General features: G+C 39.2%; 1 protein-coding gene and 1 pseudogene across 9 annotated transcripts in view; both read left to right on the top strand.

The window, feature by feature from the left end:
* The window catches only part of LOC131833261 (mitochondrial carrier homolog 2-like), an 87,661-nt pseudogene extending 80,969 nt beyond the window's left edge, over window positions 1-6,692 (top strand).
* BACH2 (BTB domain and CNC homolog 2) overlaps window positions 1-27,825 on the top strand; it is a 362,193-nt gene that overhangs the window by 264,696 nt on the left and 69,672 nt on the right. For all 9 annotated transcript variants that reach the window (XM_059177074.1, XM_059177071.1, XM_059177080.1 and 6 more), the window contains one exon: window positions 16,275-16,529. In XM_059177074.1, coding sequence (XP_059033057.1) covers window positions 16,275-16,529 — 255 coding nt within the window. The remainder of the gene's footprint in view (window positions 1-16,274; window positions 16,530-27,825) is intronic.

Genomic DNA, 27,825 nt, shown 5'->3' on the forward strand with positions numbered 1-27,825 from the left:
TGCAATATTGGTTTCAGGAGTATGGTGCCTTGATTCATCATTTGCATATAACACCCAGGGCTCATCCTAACAAGTGCCGCCGTCCTTAATGCCTATCACCTGTCTAGCCCATCCCCTCCTCCTCCCTCCATCCACTCTCAGTTTGTTCTCTGTAGCTCAGAGTCTCTCGTGATTTTTTCCCCCTCCCTTCTGTATATTCCTCTATTTTGTTTCTTAATTTCCATATATGAGTGAAATCATATGGTATTTGTCTTTCTCTGGCTGACTTATTTTGCTTAGCATAATACACTCTGACTCCATCCACTCCATCCATTTTGCTATTTTGCAAATAGCAAAATTTCGTTCTTTTTGATGGCTGCGTAGGATGCCTCTGTGTGTGTGTGTGTGTGTGTGTGTGTGTACACTATATCTTCTTTATCCATTCATCAGTTGATGGGCATTTGGGCTTTTCCCATAGTTTGGGTTTTGTTGATAATGCTGCTCTAAACATCAGGGTACAGGTACTCCTTTCAATGTATTTCTTTTTTTTTTTTTTTAAGATTTTATTTATTTATTTGACAGACAGAGATCACAAGCAGGCAGAGAGGCAGGCAGAGAGAGAGAGGAGGAAGCAGGCTCCCCGCTGAGCAGAGAGCCCGATGCGGGGCTTGATCCCAGGACCCTGGGACCATGACCTGACCGAAGGCAGAGGCTTTAACCCACTGAGCCACCCAGGCGCCCTCAATGTATTTTTTTTTTTAAAGATTCTATTTATTTGACAGAGAGAGTCACAATGAGAGAGGGAACACAAGCATGGGGGTGGGAGAGGGAGAAGCAGGCTTCCCACTGAGCAGGGAGCCCGATGTGGGTCTTGACCCCAGGACCCCAGGATCATGACCTGAGCCAAAGGCAGACACTTAACAACTGAGCCATTCAGGCATCTCTATATTTTTTTTTAGAGAGAGAGTGAGAGCAGGAGGGGCTCAGTCTCAGGACCATAAAATCATGTCCTGAGCTGAAACCAAGAGTAAGGCATGTAACTGACTGAGTCACCCAGGTGCTCCCTTGAATGTGTATTTTTATATCCTTTGAGTAAATACCTAGTAGTGCAATTGCTGGATCATAGGGTAGTTCTATTTTTAGCTTTTTGAGAAAACTCCATACCATTTTGAGAAACCTCCATAGTTCTCCACAGAGTGGCCACACCAGCTTGCATTCCCACCAACAGTGGTGTGAGGTGGTATCTCATCATGGTTTTGATTTGTATTTCCCTAATGGCGAGTGATGTGGAGCATCTTTTCATGGGTCTGTTAGCCATCTGGATGTATTCTTTGGAAAAAATGTCTATTCAGGGACGCCTGGGTGGCTCAGTTGGTTGGACTGCCTTCGGTTCCGGTCATGATCCTGGAGTCCCGGGATCGAGTCCCACATCGGGCTCCCAGGTACACGGGGAGTCTGCTTCTCTCTCTGACCTTCTTCTCGCTCATGCTCTCTCTCACTGTCTCTCTCTCAAATAAATAAATAAATTTTTTTAAAAAAATGTCTATTCATGTCTTCTGCCCATTTCTTAACTGGGTTATTTGTTTTTTGGGTGTTGAGTTTAATAAGCTCTTATAGATTTTGGATACTAACCCTTTATCAGGTATGTCATTTACAAATATCTTCTCCCATTCCCTAGACAGCCTTTTAGTGTTATTGATTGTTTCTTTCACTATGTAGAAGATTTTTATCTTGATGAAGTCCCAATAATTCGTTTTTGCTTTTGTTCCCCTTGCTCTAGTGACATGTCTAATAAGAGATTGCTACAGCTGAAGTAAAAAATGTTGCTGCCTGAATTCTCCTCTAGAATTTTTATGGTTTCCCATCTCACATTTAGGTCTTTCATCCATTTTTAATTAATTTTTGTGTGTGGTGTGAAGAGAATGAAATGGTCCAATTTCATTTTTCTGCATGTGGCTGTCCAATTTTCCCAACACCATTTGTTGAAGAGGCTGTCTTTTTTCCATTGGACATTCCTTCCTGCTTTGTCGAAGATTAGTTGACCATAGAGTTGAGGGTCTATTTCTGGGCTCTCTATTCTGTTCCATTGATCCGTGTGTCTGTTTTTGTGCCAGTACCATACTGTCTTGACAACTACAGTTTTGTAATATAGCTTGAAGTCTGGAATCATGATGCTTTTCTTTTCTTTTTCAGGATTGCTTTGGCTATTCAGGGTCTTTTGTGGTTCCATACAGATTTTAGAACTGTTTGTTCTAGCTCTGTGAAAAATGCTGGTGGTGTTCTGATGGGGACTGTCTGCTACCTACATTCCAATACTTCTAGCTCAGCCTCCGCATCACAGCCTGCCTCTCCATAGAGTTCACATTTAATCATAGAAGTGTGACTCCTTGTCGCTGTCTTATTACGAGATATTTAAAGAAAGCTTGGGTTATTTTTTATTTTGGTCTTTTTTTTTTTTTAATGAGTGAAACAACATCAGCAACAAAAATTACCCAAAAATTGGGGCTTATGATCCTTGTCCCTAAATTCTTTATGTTTTTTCTTTCAACTATACAGTAAAAACCATTGTCACAAACTGTGTCAATAAATTGAACTTCCTCCCAAAAGGTCAAAGAAGATGGAAGCTTATGTTGAAGTACGAGAACCATTCAGAGCTATTAAGGATTTGATGATACAATTGCAAGTGCTTCCTTCTAACAGCAGCCTTAAATTTCAGTTCCCCTGGCACTGACGAGCACACACGCAGATGGAGTGTTTGAGTAAATAAAGAACACGGAACGTTTTAGCTGCTCAATGTCAAGCCCTTACTCTAGCTATCTAAGGCATTAGAGACATTAAATGACAAGCACTGCAGTTTTCCATTATAAAATACCAAAATTGGATTGCTTTCCACTTTAAGTAAGAAGTTTGAGTCTTGATGCGATTGAAAAGTGTTTCCAATCCAAAAGCAATAACTTAGTAATTTTAATGCCACTATGCACTCTAAAATTTCTATAGACTTGATAAATTTCTTTTATAAAAACTAACACTTAGAGTTTCATTGTAAATAACTTTTTTTAAAAAAAACATGCTTGATAAGAACAGGAATTTACTCAGCAATTACTAAATAATTTAGTGTGTGATTCACAGAAGTATTTACTTAATGCCCTGTTTCTATGGGAAATGTGGTTGGAATTTCAAATGAAATGGTTTATAATTTAGTCTTTTTCATTACCTGCAAGGCATATTCATTTCTTTTCATGTTAACCATTCTAGACATGACAGGTTGTCTGAAAAACGTAACATTCTACTTTTTTGTGAATTTCAGCTTCTCACATTTCCCACTGTAGACTTTTTTTTCTTTTTGGTTTTTTGATTTATACTTTTAACCTTCAGAACTAAGTGTCAGATGTTTTAATTTCTGAGTGTAAACCAATAATGAATGAAGACTGAATGAGGAAATGAATAAGCAAGTCTGTATTCATTAATATTATGTCTCTGATAAGAGTTGTGGTCTGTGTAGGTTTTTTTTTAAAAGAGTGAGCATATTATGAGAAAATAATAGTAATTAACTTTTACTGCTGAACCATATGATAAGATGATTGGGGTATATGTGTATGTACATGTGCAGCTGGGTTTTTTGGCCTACAAAAAGAAGAATGAGATCCAGCCAAAACCCAAATCAGAACCTTTGGAAGGCTTCCTTACAATCTGATTTCAGCTAATGTCTACACACTTTAACACATTGTCTAATGCTTAGTGTAAAGACTGGCTGTCAGACTCCTACATGCTATTCTGGGCTCTGTTACTCACTACAAAGTATTTCATTCTTAGATCCCATGGGTCCTGCTGCAGATTTCAGGATTTGCTGCTTTGGGCGGGGGGTGTTTTTTAATTAATATTAGCAAAGCAAGTGGAAAAGAAAAAACTTAATGGGACATAATGCAGTGATAGGAGAAATGGAATTCAGGTTGGTATTGGTGAGTCAAAAACAGACAAGTTGGAGGGAGTTCCTAGAAGAGCACCCGTGGTAATTGGAGGATGAGAAGGGCTGACTGATTTCTAAAAGAAGAAGAAACAGTATGTTCCATTATGCTTGAAGAGGGGCCAACAGTGAGGGGTGTGATAAGATCCAATAGGAATGTAAAGGCCAAGAGGAAGAGAGTGGTGCTGGCATGGCATAAGGAAGGATTATCCAGGAATAATGTAATAAAAGCAAGAAAATCCTCAGACAGGTTAAAGTCTAGCAACAGCTTCATGGAAATTATAGATTTTAGATTATACCATTTGATGAACAGATATGATCTGTTTTAAGTGTCTTCTAAAACTCTCTGGAAGGTTTAACCCAAAAAACAGATGTCCGTGTTCATGTGACTATCATAGCCTCTTCATCGACTCAGGGAACATCCATCACCATAGCCCCTTTATTTTCCCAAACCTGTCCTATTGCAGGGTATTGAATCCTTCCATGAGGCCCCCTCCTCCCAAATATCTGAGACCAGAAAGGAACCATCTTCCTTGTGAACTGGAATCTGAGAGCCTACACACTACACTGCCTTGGCTTCACCACTATTAATGACTTTTCCCTGCCTGGTGGTGTAGACTCTCATCCAGGGCTGCTGTGTAGTAGTCAGGCCCCTGTTCGGACCTCAGTGGAACTCCATACTGGGGTTTCCAGGTGCAATAATTCTTTTAGCTTATACTCCCTTACTCAGCCATGGTTCCCAGAACAAAACTATGGGCTAGGATGTCTAGGATCGAAAGAGCTAATGGCATTAGCACCACATATTGTACCAAAATGTCTTCCTAGATCTGGATTCTCCATTTCCAAAAGGTAATTTCACCTCAAGGGACTTACTTGTTCTCCTCCATTTACTCAGGGATATCATGGTCTATCCAGACGGATCTTCCTAACCTGGAATCTGTGAGAGCAAGGGTTGAGGTGTTAGTTCCTTCTCTCCCAGAAGGTTTTGGTTTTTTCCTTTATATTGTCCATCCCATAACCTGTAACCACCTCTGCAGAGGCAGTATCTTTTAAGCCATGCAACATCAACAACAATAGTAGAGGTTATATGAATGGTCTTTAGAAGGCCAAAGTAAAGCTAGCTTCTTTCAACTACGATGATGGTGACCCACTGCCTGTGACCAACTAGATTCTTTTATAGAATCTAAAACTCAGAGAATTATAGATATGTAAGAACTTTGCTGATCTTCTAGTTCAGACTTTTTGTTTTATAAATATCGAAGCAGTTCCAGAGAAAGTTAAGCAGCTTATCCATAATCCGCAAAGCTGGTCAGTGCCAGAGCTGGATCAAAAGACCTAGATCCCGGGTATACTCCTCCTTCCTCTGCACCTCACTTTCATTTCTCTTTTGACTTTCTTTCATTTCATGTTTCATGAAAGAACTTAAGGCTTTGTATCCTTTGTAGCAAGCTTCTCTCTTCTTGGTGGAGGTACATTAATATTAGTTACTCATAAATGGATTGGAAAAATGAGATCTCTCTTACAAATCTGCTTTTATGAGTTACACATACCACTTACCTTGTAGAACATTACTTTTTGCACCTAATTTTGAGTACTGCCTGCTACATGTAAGCTATTGGGACTTTAAATAAATAAATAAATAAATTTCCAAAGACTATGAAAACTAAATGTGATAGGAGAGGAGTATTAATTTGAGAACTAAGAATGAAAAAAATAAATCAGACGTGAGACCACCTATAGGAGATAAGAAAATCCTGAAAATATTTCATGTAAAAGATGCCAGAATAGGAAATATTTGTCTTTGGCCTCTGTATGCCGTCGTGGCAGTCAGGACCAGTCAGGTGCTCCTGGGGTCTGGTCTCACCAACCTGTTCTAGCAGCTCATGTACATGAAGGTATCCATCCAAGTGGGATATGAGCCTCTTCCCCCAACAATAGGATGAAATATTTTGGGGTGGCAAGTATGCAGCCTCCAGATCTGTTTTGTTATGCTCAGCACGTTGTGAACATCAATGGGAAACATGGGTTATTCACAGGCTTAACTCCAAGACTGAGTGCAGAAGTCCTTGGAACTGTGGTCCATGGTAAAGTTTTACAGGACTTAGGCCCTGAAAATGTACAGAAAGAAGTCACACCTTCCTTCAGCCAAGTCATCAAGGTTGTTTTGGGAGATGGTGGCCCGCTCTGCTGCTACTCTTATCACACATTCCTTCCATGTGATCACTCTGAGATCTGTGGTACATATCACTGGCAGAAAATCCAAGTACTGTGGGCTTTGTAACTCATGTGCCCTCCACATGAAGAGGGTACCCTAGAATTTTTTGCAACTCTTATATCTCACCTCCTACGTGACATCATTTATTTGTGACTCTGTCCCTCACTGGCCTGGTTCATCAATACCTATACACTGGACAGTGGGGTTTCCATCATGAGTCAAATGAGGAGTTATTCCCAAGCTGTTACAAGACTTTTTTTTGCCAGTATCGACCTATCCCTTTGTGTTTGTCCCTAATCGTATGACTGTCAACAACTGAGCTTGCTGATGGATCCCTTCAATACTCCCCAATATATATACTTCTTGGGTAGAATTCTGGTGCATGCTGTAAAAAGAAGGAAATACGAGCCAAGGAAATAATTTGTTTTCCAGAAGGTCCCCTTAGGGAAGACTTATTATTGTGACCTGAGAATGTTAATATGAAGATATGGGACAGGGACAGTGACATTTCTATAGTCCCAGATGCACAGAATTAAGGGAAATAATGTTGATTTCTGTACGATGTGGTGTGCTTTCTTAATAATCATTTAATCTTGAGAAAATGGGAAAAAAAATTGTTCTTCTTACTAGGTAAAAAAAGATTTTAGCAGCAATTTGCTAGTCATAAAGACAGAAGCCATGCAAACTCAGTCTTGCTCCATGGATTATGGTCATTGTAACTGAATTGTGTCACTTAAAATGCTATCCTTTTGCATAAAAAATGATTCCAGGTAATAAAACTTACAGACACTTTATGTTTTATTGGAATTCAAAGAACTAAAAGTTCTTGTTTGCAAAAACATTTTTGTAAGCTAGGTATTATAAATCATCATTTATAGTAGAGCAAAATTTACACTATATGTTTAGCAAAGTGATAAATAATTGTTTGTAATTTTTTCAGTGTAACTGTAACATAAAGACTAAATCCAGGATTTTTACTTCCAGCCAAGATGGAGTGACAGGTACTAGAGTTACTAAATTTACTACACCTGAAGCAACTATAAAAATAAATAAAATATATCAAACAATGCTCTTCAAGACATTGGACACCAAGCAACAAAGGACATTGATCCCTAAAAGAAGGAAAAACAAGCTGAACCCAGCTTACTGTTTTGAGAGTGTTTCCAGACAATGGTAGGGGAAAGATAAACCAAAGAAGATCTTGGCTGACTCCTGAGTTGAGGAGACAGAGCTAATAGTCAGGAGAGACTGTTGTGGCTACACTTCAGAAAACAGAATAGCAAAGAAGAGAGAGCATCATAGAGAGAAAATTCCAGAGATCTGCAGAGGGTTTCCCTTAAATATTCTGCAGAGTACTCATTAGCACATGTGTGTGAGAAAAATACTAAAAATGAGGAAAGAAACACCCAAAACAATTAGAAGGAACAGTACTCAGAGCTCACAGAGGATCAGGAATAATACCTGTTCCTAGCATCCAGACTAGAAATCCCATAATTCAAGGGACATTGGGTAAAAATACTCAGAAGAGTCTTGAATCAGTAGTGAGGAAGAAGGAATTCTAGACTAAATGCTGCTCTTCCCACCTAACAGATCTCAAAATCTAAACCTAGAGGAGTAAACTGTTGCTGTATAACTCAGCTGAGTCCTCGGACAAAGTTTAAGAATGTTAATAACACACAAGTATCAAGCATCTAACAAGGTAAAATCACAATGTCTGGCTCCAATCAAAACTTTCCAGGCATGCACAGAAGCAGGGAAATATGACTCATAATGAAGAGAACTAGCAATCAAAACTAAACCAGAATTGACGCAGATGTTAGAATTAACAGACAGAAATAGTTATTATAACTGTATTCCAAATGTTCAAGAAGTTAGAGGAGTGATTAAATATCTTAAGCAAGTTGTGGGAGATATATAAAAAGACCCAAATGGAACTTTTAGAGATGACAACCACAATTTCTGAGATGAAAATTACTGTGAAAGGAATTAATGGCAGATTAGATATTGCAGAAGAAAGGATTAGTGAACTTGAAGGCCTAGCAGTAGAAACTGTCCAAAATGAAACACACAGAGAAGACTACCAAAAAGAAAAATGTACAGAGCATTGTGAGCTGTGGGCGGTTTCAGATAGTCTTCATTTAGGTAGTTAAATAATGTCTGACATGCTTTCAAATTTGGTGAAAACTATACCCACCCTTTCAAAAAAAGCTCAAAAACCATGAAAAAATTACACCAAAGCACTTCATAATCAAATTGCTCAAAACAGGGATAAAGAATCTTAAAAGTAGCTAGAAGAGGGAAAAAATTACATATAGAGGAACAAAGATAAGGATGAAGGCAGATTTTTCATTGGAAACCATGCAAATGAAGAGACAGTGCAATGAAATTTTCAAAGTACTGAAAAGAAAACAATTGTCGATCTAGAATCTATTTCCCCACAAAAATAACTTTCAAAAATGAAAGCAGTAGACTTCTTTTTTTTAATTTTTTTTAAAGATTTTATTTATTTGACAGACAGAGCTCACAAGTAGGCAGAGAAGCAGGCAAAGAGAGAGGGGGAAGCAGGCTCCCTTCTGAGCAGAGAGCCTGATGCAGGGCTCGATCCCAGGACCCTGGCATCATGACCTGAGCTGAAGGCAGAGGCTTTAACCCACTGAGCCACCCAGGCACCCTGGCAGTGGACTTCTTAAGAGAAACAAATACTGAAAGAATTTATCGCCAACAATGATGGACCAATGCTTATGTCCACCTCCAAAAGCCCTAAACCCATGCAATATTTGGAGATGGGGCCTTTGGAAAGCAATTAGGTTTAGATGACGTCATGAGGAGGGAGCCCCTAGGATGGAATTAGTATCCTTATAGAAAGACAAAGAGAGACTAGAGTTCTCCCTCTTTCCTGTGCAAAGACAGTGAGAAGGCAGCTATCCACAAGCCAAGAAGAGTCCTCCCCAAAGAACCAAATTAGTTGGGACCTTGATCTTGGAATTCCCAGACTGAGGAACTATGGGAAAGAAGTTCTGTTGTTTATGCTATCCAGTTTCTTCTATTTTGCTAGAACATCTGAGGCTGACTAAGACACCAATATAGCCACACTACAAGTCATATTAAAAGAAATACTCAGGCAGAAGAAAAATGTGTGGGTATGAGTGTCTCCGTTTTCTCTTGCTATTTAAATCTCTATAAAAGATCATTGTTTAAATAAAAATAATAACAAGGTAGGGTGGGATTTATAACATTTGTGGAAGTAAAATGCATGACCAGAAGAGAGAAATGGAGGCATAATATTGTAAGATTCTTATATTCTACATGAAGTGGTATAATATCACTTAAAGATAGATTGCAATTATTTAAAGAAGCATACTGCAAACCCTAGGTGACCAATAAAATAGCAAAACAACATGACAATAAAGGGGATAAGCTTGAATTATAAATATAAAATCCTGTTAATATAAAAACAGAGAGTAAGGGCAAAGGGAACAAAGAAAGATGGGACAAAGAGAAAACAAGTTTCAAAATGGCATATTTGAGCCCCACCAAGTCACCAGGTCAACGGTAACATTAAATGCAAGTGATATAAGCACTAGAATTAAAAGTCAGAAATTATCAGATTGGATTTTTTTAAACACTGATTTATTTTAAGAGAGACAGGAGTGGAGCGGGGGAGTCTTAACCAGTGGAGCCCGATGTGAGGCTTAGCCTTTTGACCCCTGGATCATGAAACCAAGAATCATGAAACCAAGAATCTGGTGCTTAACGGACGGTGCCACTGAGGCAACCCTTGGATTTTTTTTTTTTTTAATAAAGCAACACTCAACTATAGGCTGCCTACAAGAAATACACTTTATATATAAAGACACAAATAGATTAAAAGGATAAGTAGGGCAAAAGATGTTGACACGAATGCTAAACACTAATTACAAAAAGCTGACATGACTATTGATATCAAACAAATTAGATTTCAAAGCAAATAATATTTGCAGGAATTAAAAGGTCATTTTGTGATAAAGGAATAAATGCATTAAGAGAAAATAAAAATTCTAACCATGTATGCATCTAATAATAGGATTTCAAACTGCATGAAGCAAAAATGATAGATAAATCTACAATTATAGTTAGAGGTTTCAGTGACTCTCCTTAATACCTTGACAGAACCCATGGATAGAATATTAGTAAAGATACAGAGAATTTGAACACTGATTATACAATTTAACTTAATTGTTATTTACAAAACACTCCAGCTAACAACAGAACACACATTCCTTTCAAATGCATATGAGATATTTACCAAAATAGTCTATATCGGGGATATAAGACAAGTGTCCAAAAACTAAAAGGATTGAAGTCATTCGAAGTTTGTTCTCTGATCACAATGGAATTAGATCAGAAAACAATAATAGAAAGGTATCTGAACCCCTTCAAACATTTGGAAACTAAGTAACATTTTCAAATAATTTATACATTAAGAGAGAAAGGGAAATTAGAAAGCATTTTAATACTAATGAAAATCAAAACAGCATTTCAAAATTGGTGAGATGTTGCTAAAGCAGTACTTAGACTGAAATGTATAGTATTAAAACTTTTCTTAGGAAAGATGAAAGCTCTTAGATCATGAACTCAACTTCCACCTTTGGAAACTAGAGAAAGAAAAGCAAATTAATGGTTAATTAATCTTCAATGAAGGAGGTGAGAATATGCAATGGAAAAAGTCTTTCCAACAAATGGTGTTGAGAAATCTGAAACAGCTAGTGCAAACGAATGAAACTGGACCATTTTCTTACACCATACACAAAAATAAACTCAAAATGGATTATAGACCTAAATGTGAGACCCAACACTGTAAAAAATCCTGGAAGAGGGCACAGGCAGTAATTTCTCTGATATCAGCCATAGCAACATTTTTCTAGATGTCTTCTGAGACAAGGGAAACAAAAGCAAAAATTTAAACTATTGAGACTACATTAAAATTAAAAGCTTCTGCACAGCAAAAGAAACAGTCAACAAAACTAAAAGACAACCTGCTGAATGGGAGGAGATACATACTTACAAATGACTTATCTGATAAAGGATTAGTAGTATCCAAAATCTATAAAGAACTTACAAAACTCAACACCCAAAAAACAAAAATTCTGATTTAAAAAGGGGCCAAAAGACATGAACAGACATTTCTCCAAAGACATCGAGATGGCTAACAAACATGAATAGATGTTCAACATCAGCAGTCATTGGGGAAATGCAAAACAAAATTACAATGAGATATCACCTCACACCTGTCAGAATGGCTAAAATCAAAACCACAAGAAACAGCAAATGTTGGCAAGGATGTGGAGAAAAAGAAATCCTCTTGCACTGTTGGCAGGAAAGCAAACTGGAGTAGCCACTGTGAAAAACATTATAGATTTTCCTCAAAAATTTAAAAATAGAAATACCATATGATCCAGTAATTTCACTACTGGATATTTACCCAAAGAATACAAAAACACTGGTTCAAAAGGATATATGCACCCCTGTGTTTATTGTAGCACTATTTACAATAGTCAAATTATGAATGCAGCCTAAATGTCTATCAATAGATAATGGATGAAGATGTGGTGTGTATATATACATATAATGAAATATTACTCAACCATAAAAAAGAATGAAATCTTGCCATTTGGAATAACATAGATGGATCTAGAGAGTCTAATGCTAAGTGACATAAGTCAGAGAAAGAAATGCCATATGATATCATTAATACATGAAATTTAAGAAACAAAACAAATGAACAAAGAAAAAAATGAGACAAACCAAAAAAGAATACCTAACTATAGAGAACAACTTGATGGTTATCAGAGGGGAGATAGGGAGATGGGGCAGGGGGAATGGGTGAAATAGCAGAAGGGGTTTAAGAATACACGTATCGTGGTGAGCACTGAGTATACAATATATAGAATTAGTGAATAACTACATTTTACACCTGAAACTAATTAACACTATGTTAACTATATAGGAGTTAAAATAAAATTTAAAAAATAATAAAAGGTAATAAAAATAAAAAAGAAGAGCAAATTAAAGCCTAAAGTAAGCAGAAGAAAGGATACAACAATGAAAGCAGAGATCAGTGTAATAAAAATAGAATAATAAGAAAATCAGTTTAACAAAAGTCTAGTTCTTTGGGAATATTTATAAAAATGATAAAAATCTCGACCCAACCTGATCAGAAAGGAAAGAAAAATTACCCAAGTTCCCAATATCAGAAATGTGAATTCCAACATAGATTCTACTGATATTAAAAGGAAAAGAAGGAAATATTATGTACAACCTTATGCCAATGAATTTGACAATTTTTTTAAAATTTGAATTGGTAGTTAAAATTCCAGGCCAAGGAGATTTCACAGGTAAATTCTATCAAATATTTAAGGAAGAAATGATATCAATTCTACGAAAGCTCTTCTGGAAAACTGAAGAGTAAGAAATATTTCCCAACTCATTTTGTGAGACGATCATTACCCTGATTAAATACTTATATATGAAAAGAAGACTACAGATTAAAATCCCATATGAGCATAGACAGCAAAATTTCTTAGCAAAATGTTAAAAAAATGAATCCAACAATGTGTAACAAAACAAATACATTATGGTCAAGAGGAGTTTATTTTTAGAAGTGCAAAGTTGATTTAATGTCAAAAATCAATCCTATTATGCATATCAACACACTAAAATATTGTGTGATTATCAATACATGTAGAAAACACATTTAACAAAATCCAGCATCCATTCCTGATTTAAAAAAAAAAAAAATTCCCAGTAAACTAGGAATAGAAAGAAATTTCTTCAACTCAATAGGGGCATCTATGAAGCACTGATACCTATCATCATAAATAACAGTGAAAGGATGAAGTGTTCCCATAACAACAGGAACAAGGCAAGGATCTTTTTTCTTACAATTTCTATTCAACATTGCACTAGTGGTTCTAGCCAATGCAGTAAGCAAGAAAAAGACACCAAAATCTTTCAGATTGGAAGGGAAATAAAATATCTTCATTTGGACAGCATGTATATTTTAGAAAATCTGTTAATACCAAAAAAAAAAAAAAAAAAAAAGACTGTGAGAACTAATAAACAAATTAGGAAAAACTGCAGGACACAAGATCAATACACAAAAACAATTTATATTATTATATACTAGCAATGAAGAATTAGAAATTTAAATTAAAAAGCAAAATCATTTACAATTACTCTAAAATAGTAATATCTGTATAAATCTAAAAAAGATATAACCTTGGTTTAGGCAAAGTTTTTTTAGATATGCCACCAAAAGCATCATCCATAAAAGAAAGAATTGCTTGATTGGTCTTCATCAGTTGAAGACTTTCCACTCTTTGAAAAACACTCTTAAGAGAATGAAAAGGTAGCTGCATAGTATTCCATTGTATATATATACCACATCTTCTTTATCCATTCATCTGTTGAATTCATCTGTTGATGAATCCATTCATTTTTTTTTAATATTTTATTTATTCATTGGACAGACAGAGATCACAAGTAGGCAGAGAAGCAGGCAGAGAGAGGAGGAAGCAGGCTCCCCGCTGAGCAGAGAGCCCGATGTGGGGCTCAATCCCAGGACCCTGAGATCATGACCTGAGCTGAAAGCAGAGGCTTTAACCCACTGAGCCACCCAGGTGCCCCTCCATTCATCTTTTGATGGCCATCAAAAGAAATGAAATCTTGACATTGGCAACAATGGGGATGGAACTAGAGGGTATTATGTTGAGTGAAATAAGTCACTCAGAGAAAGACAATTATGATCTCTCTCGTATGAGGAATTTGAGAGGCAGAGTGGGGGTTTGTGGGGGGTAAGGAAGGAAAAAACGAAACAAGGTGGGATCGGGAGGGAGACAAACCATAAGAGACTCTTAATCTCACAAAACAAACTGAGGGTTGCTGGGGGTGGGGTGTTAAGGAGAGGGTGGTTGGGTTACGATCATTGGGGGAAGGTATGTGCTATGGTGGGTGCTGTGAAATGTGTAAGCCTGATGATTCACAGACCTGTACCCCTGGGGCAATAATACATTATATGCTAATAAAAATAATTTTTTTAAAAAAGAATGAAAAGATAAGCTACAGACTTGGAGAAAATACTGGCAAATCACATATCTGATAAAGGACTTTTATTCAGAGTATTTAAAGAATGCTCAAAACTCAGTAATAAGGAAACAGACCAGGAGGAAATGGACAAAGAATCTGAATACACATCTCTCCAAAGAAGGTAAATAGATGGCAAATAAGCACACGAAAGATGTTCAGCGTCTTCAGTCATTAGAAAAAAAAGCAAATTAATAAAACCACAAAGAGATACTGTGGTATTAGAATGGCCAAAATTAGAGAGACTGAGCTTAACAACTGGTGGCAAGGATGTGAAAGCTAGAACTCTCATACCTTGCTGCTGAAATGTGAAATGCTACAACCATTGTAGAAAACAGGGACAGTCTCTCAAGAAGCTAGACTTACACATACCAAATGATCCATCCATTCTACCCCTAGGAATTTACACAAGATAAATGAAAGCATATGTTCATGCAGAGATTTATACACTAATTCATAGCAGCTTTATTTGTAATAGCCCAAAACTGGAAACACCCAAAGACCCTCCAGTAGATGAATAGTTTAAAACTTGTGCTGTATCCATACAATGGAACGCTACTCAGCAATAAAGGAACAACCATTTGATGCTTGCAACTTGGATGAATTGCAAAATAACCACACTGAGTAAAAGAAGCCAGACATAGGGGCGCCCGGGTGGCTCAGTGGGTTAAAGCCTCTGCTGTCAGCTCAGGTCTTGATCTCAGGGTCCTGGGATCAAGTCCCGCATCGGGCTCTCTGCTCAGCAGGGAGCCTGCTTCTCCCTCTCTCTCTGCCTGCCTCTTTGCCTACTTGTGATTTCTGTCAAAAATAAATAAAATCTTAAACAAAAAAAAAAGCCAGACATAAAAGAACATAATCTGTAAGAGTCCATTTACATAAAATATAGAATATACAAACTAATATAGTGTGTCAAAAAGCAGACCTGTGGTTTTGGGGGTAAGGGGAGGGTACAGAGAGAGGCCTAGAGAGATTCTTCTGGTGATGTAGATTTCCCTGTCTTGATTGTGATGATGGTTTCGTAGTTGCATACATATGCTCAAATGTATCAAACCACCCACTATAACTATACACAATTTATTGTGGGTTAAAGTTATTAAAATAAATAAGAATGAAGCCAAAAGGAAAGCAAAACTTGATTGGAATTTGTAGTAGTAGACATTTCTGAAAAACTATGGTATGTAAATTAATTACAGATACGACTTCCTCAAGTACATCAGTGGATACTTCTTGCAGCAAAGAACCCTTTTGTAAAAGTAGTCTTCACTGTGGAATACATCTTTTCTATGACTCTGAATGTGATATATTGTGTTTCCTTAAAGAGGATGTATATCAAGTCTGCTGGGATAATGGCAGCACAAGTCCACTTCTTTTCAAGAGCTTTTCCTGAGCAACACCAGCATTCCACTGGTTACGCTTTGTATTGAAGCGGCGGAGGGCAATTGTGATAGGTCACTCTACTGACCCTTTAGTACACATGCGGTTTACTTCACTTGGTCAATGATGTATTGTGATTAGATATTTATTCTGCTTGGCATCTTAGCCAAACATCAACCTAGGAGCTTACAGATACTTTGTCAAGAGAGCATAGCAAACACTTCTAAATGATTCATTTCTCCTTAACACAAAGTTCAGTCGATACTTGAATTGGAACCATGTGTATGTGGACATTCCCTTTTCAGTCGCCTAGCAAAATCCAAACTACCAAGTTTTAGAGTGCATATGTGTTTTTAAATGTTCTGGAGTGTTTTATTAAAAGGCCTGGCTTTGTTCCAGGGGGTGAAAGGGCAATGAGTGGGAAAGATAAAAATCAGCCACTGAACGTGACTTTCCAGATGTGTTTTCTGAGCTCATTGTGCTGAACGTGAATGCACTAATGGACAGCTTTCCTTTTTGCCTGGCTCCTGTCTGTGGGACACAGGAACTATGACATTCTTCTCACCTTCTACATCTGACTCAGGTAGCCCTGGTGACCCTGCCTTTCTTTCTTTGTTTCAGGGTGTGAACGGCATGTCTGTGGATGAGAAGCCTGACTCCCCCATGTATGTGTATGAGTCCACAGTCCACTGCACCAACATCCTCCTGGGCCTCAATGACCAGCGGAAAAAGGATATTCTCTGTGACGTGACTCTGATCGTGGAAAGGAAGGAGTTCCGGGCCCACCGGGCTGTGCTGGCCGCGTGCAGTGAATACTTCTGGCAGGCACTGGTTGGACAGACGAAAAATGACTTGGTGGTCAGCTTGCCTGAGGAGGTACAGTCATTTGGTCTGTTTGTGTGGTTGCTCGTGTAGACAGCTGGCTAAGTAGGAGGTAGAAGGTGGACCCTGCGCCCCATTCCTGCTCAGGGGCTGATGTCCAGATCCCCACCACTGTTAGGTTTGTGGCGTAGCCAGTTTCTATTTGATGCACTTAAACTCTCAGACGCGTGAATCTGAACGGAGCATCTTTCTATCAGGGAATCTCACCTCACCTGGCTCCCAGCCACTCGTAGTTTCTAGTTCACTTACTCTTCAGGTTTTGAGTAGGACAGCCCAAGTTTGTCACAGTCCTAGATGTGGGATCTGAGTCACTGAGACCGTGGCTATGATTTTTCTTTCAGATGGGTGAAGGAGCCCTTGATTTCCCTTGAGAGTAAAAGAATGAGAGTATTCACAGTACCTTCCTGGCTTGGGGGAAAAGTAAAAGCAATCAGTAATTTTCACAGTTAATACAGTAGGATTCTAAGAAGTGCAAACTTGCTGTCCCTCACTTGCTGTTGAAAAGACCCTACTCATGTTTCTTTTTTTCTTTTATAAAGATTTTTATTTATTTATTTGACAGACAGTTCACAAGTAGGCAGAGAGAGAGGAGGAAGCAGGCTCCCTGCCGAGCAGAGAGCCCGATGCGGGCCTCAATCCCAGGACCCTGAGATCATGACCTGAGCCGAAGGCAGAGGCTTTAACCCACTGAGCCACCCAGGCGCCCCCTACTCATGTTTCTTAATTACTTTAGTGAGTACAGTGATATCTGCTACTGTAGGGATGCTGGTAGCAGGACCCGTTCTGTTGAGAGCTGACATTATTCGGGTGGATGGCCTAAGCTGCAAGAACTTAAAAGATGGGGTTCATAATGATAAAACATGAAATTGGTCACCCTTTGAACTGTGTATACAATTGCTCTATTTCCATCCTCTTTGCTCCCTTTCTTTTACATGAGACCAAGGGTAACGCTGAGCAGCCTTACACTTTGGGTTAAGGTCCAGAAGTTTTCACAGGCAGCTCTACAGTGTATAATGCTAGGACTGCCCCCCAACAGCTGGGCAGGCTGTGTACTCCATAGTTCCCAGAGGTACAACTCAAATCCATCGTCTAGGCAGCAGGAGCCCCAGAAGTTGTGCGGTCACCCACAGCAACTGAGAAGCTTGTCACAACAATTCTGGAAGATACCAGAGACCCCATGACTCTGATGGGAGGTGCTAATGAGTAGAGCTAGCATTAAATCCCCGGGGGTCACAACCCAAATGCCTCTGGAAGCTTAGCAAATGATATAAATAAGTAAAGCAGGATGTGTGTAAGACACTAGGATGTGGTGGGGCAAGTGCCTGCTCCACAGAAAGGCATCCAAATTCAACATTAAAAAAAACAAAAAATGCAAACAAGGCACAGGTGTCGGGGAGGGTCACCACATCCAGTCCCTTGTTAAACAACATCTGCTTTTGACCCTGCAGAACCAGAGAGTGGCCAGCTAAGAGTGAGGAAGGCATAAGCACTCAACATGTTCACATTCTTCTTCTTTTGTATGTACCCACCTGAAAGGCTCCAGTACCACTTCTCACCCCCCTAGGAATTAGATAACTAGAAAGACCCCAATACCAGAGGCAAAAGGACAAATTGGTTGCAGATAATGTCATCAGGGCTGGTTGTAGGGAGGGAAGCTTATGTACCAACTAACGTGGGGAGGCCAAGGAATGGCAGCTGTGGTGTGATCCTGAGTTGGCTTTTTCCTCATGCACATCAATGGGCGAATATTTAACCCATCACTAGGTGAGACCATGAGCATGGAAGTTCTCAGCATCGTCTCTATCCCATAGTAGGTATTCATCAAATATAAGATCCTTTCTTCTCTAGATGGGCAGCAAGAATGCCTTTGTAACTTATTCCAACTTTGGAATTCTCTGGAAATATTTGGAAAACTTCCAATTATCCAGAAAGATCTTGGGGAGAGGATGGAGCTTGTAGTTTATTTATTATCTGTATCTGTTTGATAACTATTTCATTTATATGTTTTTTACTGATTAAAAAAATAGGTTATTTTAAAATATATTTAAAATGAAAATCATATCTCAAGTAATTTAGTCTCTCTTCAGAGACCATTGGCCGCATTTTGAGACTTGTTGGACCACGTGCCCTAAGCCCTGGCCTGCCCTCAGTTAGCTCTGGGATCCTAATCAAGACACTTAGCCCACCTCTGAGTCCCAGTTTCTATCCATAAAAACCCTTTAAACTCTGAATTCCTCTAACTACTTATCATAATACAATACCAAGGCAGTAAAACTTAAAGGAAATCAGGATATAAATGCATATGGCATAGCTAGAAGTTTCTTTAGATCAAATCCCTGATAAAAACTTATTTCCTCGGCACTGGGGACTCTTAATTTTTTTTTTTAAAGATTTATTTATTTATTTGAGAGGGAGAGAGAGAGAGTACAGAGGGAATCTCAAGCAGACGCCCCACTGAGCATAGAGCCCTACTCAGGAGCTTGACCTCACACCCTGAGATCATGACCTGAGCCAAAATCAAGAGACAGACACTCACCCAACTGAGCCACCCAGACACGCCAGCATAGGGACTCTTTAAAGCAGGAGGCACTTTGTATAGACATCACACAAAAATCTGCTGTTTGGCCTTTTTGATTGTTTGTGTTCTAGCTAAGTGGGAATATACAATCTGTTGATTTTCTTTCTCCCTAGTCATATAAAATGATCTATATTTCCAAACTGTTAAAACCTGATGCTCAGGTACCTCAAGCCTTCAGGTATAACCAGATTTTTTTCCTTCCTATGAAACATGAATTCATATTGTCAGTAACCCAGCTTCAGTATCTTGCTGATGGGATATGCAAGCCAGCCACAGTGGCATTTTCCTTTATGGGACTGTAATTGTTTCTGAGGCCTCCTTCCAAGAGCCCACTCTTTCTGCCTAGAGCACCTCCTGTGGCCTCAAGTGCTAAGCATTGTTTTCCTCTCCTTGTCTGCACACTAAAATGTCCTTGCAGGCTCTATAGTCACTGTCCCACTTAGCTTAGTGAATGACTTTAGAATTTGAATCAGGTCGTGAACAGGCAAACATCGCAAACATTACCATGGAAAGTAGCTGTTTGGAACTAATCAGTATTTGCCTTATAGGATGTAAGAAAAAAACATTTGCACCTAGTTGGCTTAGTCGGTTAGGCATCTGCCTTCAGCTCAGGTCATGATCCCAGGGTCCTGGGATCGAGCCCCACATCAGACTCTTGCTTCTCCCTCTGCCTGCCGCTCTACCTACTTGTGTGCTCTCTCACTCACTCTCTCTCTCTCTCTGTCAAATAAATAAATAAAATCCTTAAAAAAAAAAAAAAAAGCATTTGATTAGTGCCTTTGAAATTTTTAAACCTCAACATTATCCTGTCACCAAATTCAAATCAACTTCTGGTTTGTCCCAGCCTTGTTCACACTTGGCCCACCTCTACACTTCCTCGCCAGTCTCTGTGCTTCTCAGGGGGCCTTCGTGGCTGAGTCTGAAAGCTCTTTCTTGGACTATGAAAGTTCCAGATACATACTGCTGCCCCTCCCGCTCCTCTACTTGGTCAGTTTAGACCAAATCCATTTCTGGTATCTGGTTGTCCAGTTGTGCAGTTCTACCCCAAAATCCTGACTCCATATGGTCAAGGCTCTTCCTGGCAATTTAGAGCCACTCACAGTACGCACTGAAGCCTCTAAACTAAAGGGAGTGAAACAAAAATAGAGATGTCCTTCTAAGGAAGTCAAGGAATAATTGAAATGTCTTGCTCTTCTTTTTTTCTTTTTTCTTCTGTTTTGTTTTTTGGGTTTTTTTCCCCTTAAGTGGAATGACAGTCCCTAGAGTTTATATGACTTTAGTGTTGGCTCCCTATTGAAAAACACACCCAAGAATGTGTATCAGCAAAAAGTAAGGCATAAGGCATTGCACTTAGTACTTTCGTTAAATAATAAAACAGATCATTTAGTTTATAATTAGTAAGTGTATTTTGTGCTAAGAGATGAAGAGAAAGTGGTCGATGTGCCAAGCACTGCAAGGCCGTTACTACACTGCTCATTAGTATTAAAGTTGGCTCAACACCTTCTTAGCTGTAGTCATGGAGACTCTTTGGGGCTGGATGCCAGCCGTGCTGGAAGCGGCATCACAACCCTGAAGTTGTGTTGAGTACAGAGGGCAGGAATGAGGTGTGCTTCCTTGGAGGACATGGAGCCCACAGTGGATTTGCCTGGCAGCCCCATCCTCATGGGGCTGCTCAGCTTCCTCCCAGAATGTGGAGAAAAGGGAACCTACCCTTGTGCACTGTTGGTGGGAAAGTAAATTGGTACAGACTCTGTGGAAATAGGCTGGAGATTCCTCAAAAAATCAAAAACAGAGCTCCCAAGTGATCCAGCAATACCACTTTGGGTATATATCTGTAAGAAATATAATCACTCTCTGAAAGAGATATCTGCACTCCTGTGTTCTCTGTAGCATTAGTCACAATAGCCCAGATGTGAAAACAACTCGTCTGTTGACAGATGACTGGATAAAGAAAAGGTGCTGTGTGTGTGTGAATAGTATTCAGGAAAGGAAAGAAATCCTGCTGTTTGTGGCAACACGAGTAAACCTGGAGGACATTATGCTAAGTGCAAGCCAGACATAGAAAGACAAATAATGCGGGATCTCGCTATATGTGGCATCTAAAAAAAGTCAAATGATAGTAACAGAGAGTAAATGGTGGTTATTAGAAGCTTCAGGGAGGGGGTAGGGCAAAGTGGAAATATTGATCAAAGGGTACAAACTTTCAGTTATAAGATGAATAAATTCCGGAAACTTGAAGTACAGCATGGTGACTGTAGTTAATAATAATGTATTATATAATTGAAATTCACTCAAAGAATAGATCTCAAGTGTTCTCACCACACACACACACACACACACACACACACAAGGATAACCATGGGAGGTGATAGACATGTTAATTAGTTTGTGGTAATCAAAACATCGCATTTCTTAAAGATACATAATTTTTATTTAGGAAAAATAAATAAATATTTTTAAAACAAGAGGAGGAAAACATGTTCGTGTCAAAGCTCTACCAACTTTCTTTGGGCTTACTGCTGATGATCTTTCACCCTCTTAGAGAAGGGGGAGTTTTCATGCAGACGGTAGCTCTTGGGAAGGGGAAATAGACCCCTCAAGTGGACCACTTGCTTTCTTGGGTATACATATATTTCAAACTTTGGCTGGCTCACTTTCTATCTCTGTCTTTTGCTTTCTCTCTCTTTCACTTCTCTCTCTCTCTCTCTCAACATTTTAAGGCAGTTTGCAATTTTTCAGGGCTAAACAGAAAGGAAAACTAACCCAGAAGGATTCTGAAGCAAAGGCATTTGTTGTGAAGTCCTAACCACAGGGGGCAATAAAGAAGGTTCTGGAGTAGTCCTGCCAGGTGCAGAGACCAATGAGGAAATTGTAGAATCTTCTTGACTGAAAGTTTTCAGAGGAGATGAAAGCTGTTAAGGTCTCTGGGATGGCTTAGGTCCAGTCTTTTAAAGAAGCAGTAAGACGGTCATCATTATCTTTGGACAGTCTTTTCAGTGTGTAAAACTACAGAAAGTACTTAACACTGCAACACGGTTTGCCAGCAGCACTCTTAGCCTGAGTGTAACTCTGGGGGAGGTGAAAATTGGTGGCAAACAGTAATTGAGATATTTGGGGAGTGGCATGATCCAGATAAGAAGAACAAAACACTCACCCACCCCAGATCACAGAGCCAGCCCTTTGGCCTCCCCCCATTCACCACCTAAACAAAACACTGAAGAAGAGTAATAGGCAAAATTGTAGATTTGAGGAGCATCAGCCATGAGCTGCTGGGAAAACCATAGTTTGAACCTTGAATCACTAACCACAAGGTTAGAACCTTGGCACTAACCACACGTAAGGTCTTGACCAAATCAGTCAGCCTCTTTGGGTTCCTGTTCCCTCACTCATTTTTTCATTCATTCAACAAATATGTATCAAGGCCCAACTCTTTACCAGGAGGCACTATTCTAGCTATTGGGTGAACCTAGGGAATAAAACTAAATTTATATTCCAGTGAGGGAGAGGGAAGAGAGACAAAAAATAAATGTAATATGTACTTGGTTAGATACCATTGAGAATAAAACAGAAGGGTGTAAGGAATGTCGGGGCACTGCAGTTTTAAATACAGTGGTGAACAATGACATTGTGTGGTGACAGATGGTAGCTACACTTGTGGTGAACATAGACTGTTGTATAAATTCATTGAATCACTATGTTGTACACCTGAAACTAATGTACCATGGAGTACCAACTACACTCAGTAAGTAGATAGATAGGATGGTTAAAAGGGACCTTTTTGAGGGGGTGACTTTGAGTAGAGACTTGAAGGAGGTGAGGGAACCAGCCATGCTGACATTTGGGTGGTCTAGGCAGAAGGAATAGCAAGGAAAAGGCTCTGAGGCAGGAATGGACTTGGCATGACTGACACACAGTAACAGAATGAGCAAGTGGTAGAATGGCAGGAGACGTGTTGGGTAACAGAACCAGGCTATGAACTTGAGATACATTACCTTTTCTTGGAATGAGCTGGGAGGCCACTTGGAGAGTTTCACAGAGGATCATTTTGACTACTATATGAAAATAGATGAAAGAGCGACGCTTGGTGGCTCAGCAGATTAAGCGTCTGCCTTTGGCTCAGATCATGATCTTGGGGTCCTGGGATTGAGTCCTACATCAAGCTCCCTGCTCTGAAGGGGAACCTGCTTCTCCTTTTCCCTCTGCCTGCCACTCCCCCTGCTTGTACACACTCTCACATGCATGCTCAGATCTCTCTCTTTGTCAAGTAAATAAAATCTTAAAAAAAGAAAGAAAGAAAGAGAGAAAGAAAGAAAGAAAATAGACTGAAAGAGAGGACAAAGGCAAAAGCAAGGAAAACACCTAAGATGTTAAGGCAACAGCCCAGGCATGACAAATGGCCCAGATCAGAGTGATAACAGTAGAGTGATGATCAGTATCAGATTCTGGTGACATTTTTAAGGTAGAACTTATGGGATTTCCTTGTAGGATGAATTTAGGATGGAAGGAGAGAAAGAGAGGACTTAAAGAGAACTCCAAAGTTGGAAGAACACCAAGGTCTGAGCTGTTGGAAGAGTGGGGTTGCCATTAACTGGGATTGACGAAGATGGGGAAGAGTAGGTTTCAAGTGTTAAGCATGGAAGTAAGAGTTTTGTTTCATACAAATTACATTGGAGATGTGTGTCAACATCAAAGTAGAGATGTCTGGCATACAGTAGGATATGCATGGCTGGAATTCATGGGACAAGTTCAGTTTGGAGATAGAAGTTTTAATACCAGATTACTGGGGATATTGAAAGCCATAAGATAAAATACAATCATCAAGAGACTAAGTGTAGATCAGGAAGGGGGGCTGGGGAGGAGGTCCAGGATTGAAACCTGGGCTTTTTAAAATTAAGAAGTCAGAGGAATAAAGAGAAGCCAGTGGGTTAGACCAAGAAGGAACAACCATTGGAATAGAAGGAAAAGCAGAAATATATAATGTGTTGGAAGCTAGGTAAAGAAAGCATTCTAAGGAGGAGAAAGTAATCATCTGTGTCAAATGATGCTAATAGTCAGCTAAAATGAAGTCTGAAAATTGACCGTCTATCACTTTGGAAGCCATCAGTGATTTCATGGAGCACTTTTCAGGGAGCAGTGGGATTAAAAAAAAAAAAGAACTGTTGTTATGTCCTAAAGAGAATGGGAAGAAAGGAATTTAAAAGCTAAGGTAGTCTACATTTTTTAGGCTTTTTGAGTTAAAGGGAGCAGAAAAATGGGCCAGCAGCAGGAGGGAAATGGTGTTAAAGGTTTCATTTGGTTCTTATGTTTTAAGTGGGAAGAAATTCCAGCATGTTTGCACTCTGTGTAAAGATGATCAGTATTCACCCACATCCAACTTTCCTCTCTTCTCTGGACACACAAAAAGACCAAATTTATGATCAGGTATGCCATGTAACTAGATATAGCCAAAGAAACATGAGTAGAAGTCATGGGTCACTTGTGGTTTGAGACAGTTAAAAGTAGGTATTAGTTCTTCATGTTCTTTCCCAACCATTTAACTTGGTGTCAAAGAACTCCAAGAACTCTGCGATGTTGAAACTGTAGCCCAGATCCCAAGTCACTGTTAGAGAAGAGTCATCTGACTCAAATCAGACTCTGACATGAATAAGAAATAAACCTTTATGTTAAGCCATTAAGAACTGGTGGTTGCTTCCTCAGCACAGCCTAGCCCATCCTGACTAAGACTTGGGCTGCTGAGAATGTTGCAAAAGAGACAAAAAACTTGATAATACAGAAGACAGAAGACCAATTGCTAACCAAATGCTCTTAGGTACTTGAAAGATGTTGGAATCTACTGACCAAGTGGGCAGACTCAACTTAGCAAGGCACATCCTTCTCTGAAAATGATCTCTGAGGTCTGACCCTGTGCTGTAGGTTCATAGCCCTTGAACTTTATAGGTTCCTGCCAGAGGGAGAGAATAAATCCTACTGGTCAGAGAGAGAGGAGGAATGTTTGGATTGAGAGGTAGGATGGGGCCACAGAGATGGGAGGCAAACCAGTCAAGAAAAGAAAGAACCACAGGATTTCACAAAAGGAGCAAGCTCACTTCTCCAGCTCATCTTGGTGAATTCCCCCTGACTTTTCAGAAACGGTCCTCAAGAGATGACAGTTGAAGAGCTATAGAACCACAGGGCTGTTTGATAACCTAGAACACAAGCAAGTCACAGAAGATTCCAGTTATCGCTCTCTCACCATTTCCAAAGGTTTTAGAGTTTTGAAAAACAGAATTGCATTTAATGACCTCCATTTCCACACGAGTTTGTAGGGAAGAGCAACACTGATGCCCAGCTTGACTTGCAGGGCTACTGTTCAAATTATTGAAATGCAATCTGTTAGACTTCCTCGAAGGATGGCGCTACATAAACAGGAGGCGTTATTATGCCCATAAAAGGAAAGCACTGTCTTCTCTGATGAAATGGCTCTTACCTCAGAATCCTCACTAAAAGCTGTGGTGCAATTTTCCAGGTTGCATTAGTGAGACTTGGCAGCAGATGAAAAAAAAAAAAAAAAAGCAAATAAATAATAAGTCAAAATATCCCAGGTAACTAGTTGCTGGCAAGCAAGAAGTTTTCATTTTCAAGTCCTAGAATCATGCTGATAATTTTGAAATGCCTAAAGGCAGAATTTATTTATAGTAAAGTAAAGGTGACTTCCAGCCCTGAAATCTGGGCCTCAGTCTCAAATGGGGGTGTAATAAAGCGAAGCCAAGAAAAGAGGAGCGAATACTATTGTAATTCCACCTCCAAAGGCTGCTCAATGGTGCTGATACAGAGGGAGGGAAATCTGGTGTGAAAATAGCCACAGCAATAGCTAATTTTAAAACTGAAATGCATAAGCTGTTTCCAAACCTCTTACATTTTTTAAATCCTGAGGCCAGTAAGTCCTATTTAAAGAAACTTAGCAGAAATGCGCTCCTATTTTGGCATAGTAGAAGGAGTTGAGTTGACAAAAACTAAGACATCTAAAAATTATTTTTAAGTGACCTGGTTTCAAAGGCAATTTAAGGATTCTTTCCACTACACCTATTTATCTCTGGATCATAGGAGATGACCTCAGTAGTCAACATTTTTAAATGGATTTAAACAAAGCTTTTGACCGTCAAGTTGTTTGCATTACATTTTATAAAATTAGTTACCGGCACATCTATTCAGTTCAAACCTCTTCGGTATATATATGTATTAAATGTTCCTTACATTTCTTTCCCCTATTATAGAGTCTCTTAGCTATTTCAATTAAGATTAATAATAGCTTTAAAGACAAAGTTCAGAGCTGTAAAGTTCGTCACTTGATCAGTAATCATAACTATTATTTTGTCATATTTAATCATAGAACCCAGGCCTTTAACGGGGTCCTCAATTAAACTTTTACTTCATGATAAGAAGTTAAATAGCAGGGGTGCCTAGGTGGCTCAGTGGGTTAACGCCTCTGCCTTCAGCTCATGTCATGATCTCAGGGTGCTGGGATCGAGCCCCGCGTCAGGCTCTCTGCTCAACAGGGAGCCTGCTTCCTCCTCTCTCTCTGCCTACTTGTGATCTCTGTCTAATAAATAAATAAAATCTTTTTTTAAATATTAAAAAATTTTAAAAAGAAGTTAAAGAGCACTGGAGAGAGTTTTTAAAAATTATTTCCACTTCCCATCCAGATTACCAAAAAAAAAAAAAAAAAGTGTGCTAGAGAAACGTGGCCATCAGCCAAGGGTATTGTAGGTCATGCCAACATGAACTGGCAGCAAGCCATTGTCCAATTAGCATGGCTTCATCGTTGCAGAGTAATCACTCTCGAGTAGATGGTTGAGTCACTCATGATGTAGTGGTACTTCACTTGAGCCAGCTCTTCTTAGAATAGGTTTCTTGTTCACTGTTATTACCTGCCCTGCTTTGCCAATAAAAGCACAGGACCATTTAGGCTGGAAGCCAAACGGAAGAGAAACATCAATTATGTATCTTGTTTCTCTTTGCTTCCTGAAAACTGAGACTGCAATTAAACAGTGAAATCATGGTGTGTTTTTTAAATGAGTTACAAGAAAATACAGTTTCCACACCAAAATACTCAGTTTTGGAATCCAAGAGTCAGTTTGTATTCTCTCTTTTCTTTGGCAGCTTTAACACTGGACACAAATGTGAGGGTATCAGTAAAGTTACCTGATAATCTTAATGCATTCACATTCCGTTCAAAAAGTTGGAATTGGGGGCGCCTGGGTGGCTCAGTGGGTTAAGCCGCTGCCTTCAGCTCAGGTCATGATCTCAGGGTCCTGGGATCGAGCCCCGCATCGGGCTCTTTGCTCAGCAGGGGGCCTGCTTCCTCCTCTCTCTCTGCTTGTCTCTCTGCCTGCTTGTCATCTCTCTCTGTCAAAATAAATAAATAAAATCTTTAAAAAAAAAAAAAAAAAAAAAAAAAAGTTGGAATTGTCACCAGACTGCTTCAGGTTTCAGCTCTATTGTTGAGGTGTCCATGACATTTCTGTTGGGAGTACGGTTGTACATGCAGACAGCTTTTGAAAGAGACCCTTCTTATGGTGAGAACACCTGGATTCTTGGTTGGACAAGCTGTAAACCAGGAAAATGATTCAGGAATTTCTTAATAAAGTGGATCATATCCAGACATTGGAGTGGTGTGTGGCTGTCAGTAGAAAAGGCTGCTCTTAGAAGCACAAAGGAAGTAAAACAAAATTA

Source organism: Mustela lutreola, chromosome 6 (assembly GCF_030435805.1).
Source record: "Mustela lutreola isolate mMusLut2 chromosome 6, mMusLut2.pri, whole genome shotgun sequence".
NCBI classification, from domain to species: Eukaryota; Metazoa; Chordata; class Mammalia; order Carnivora; family Mustelidae; genus Mustela; species Mustela lutreola.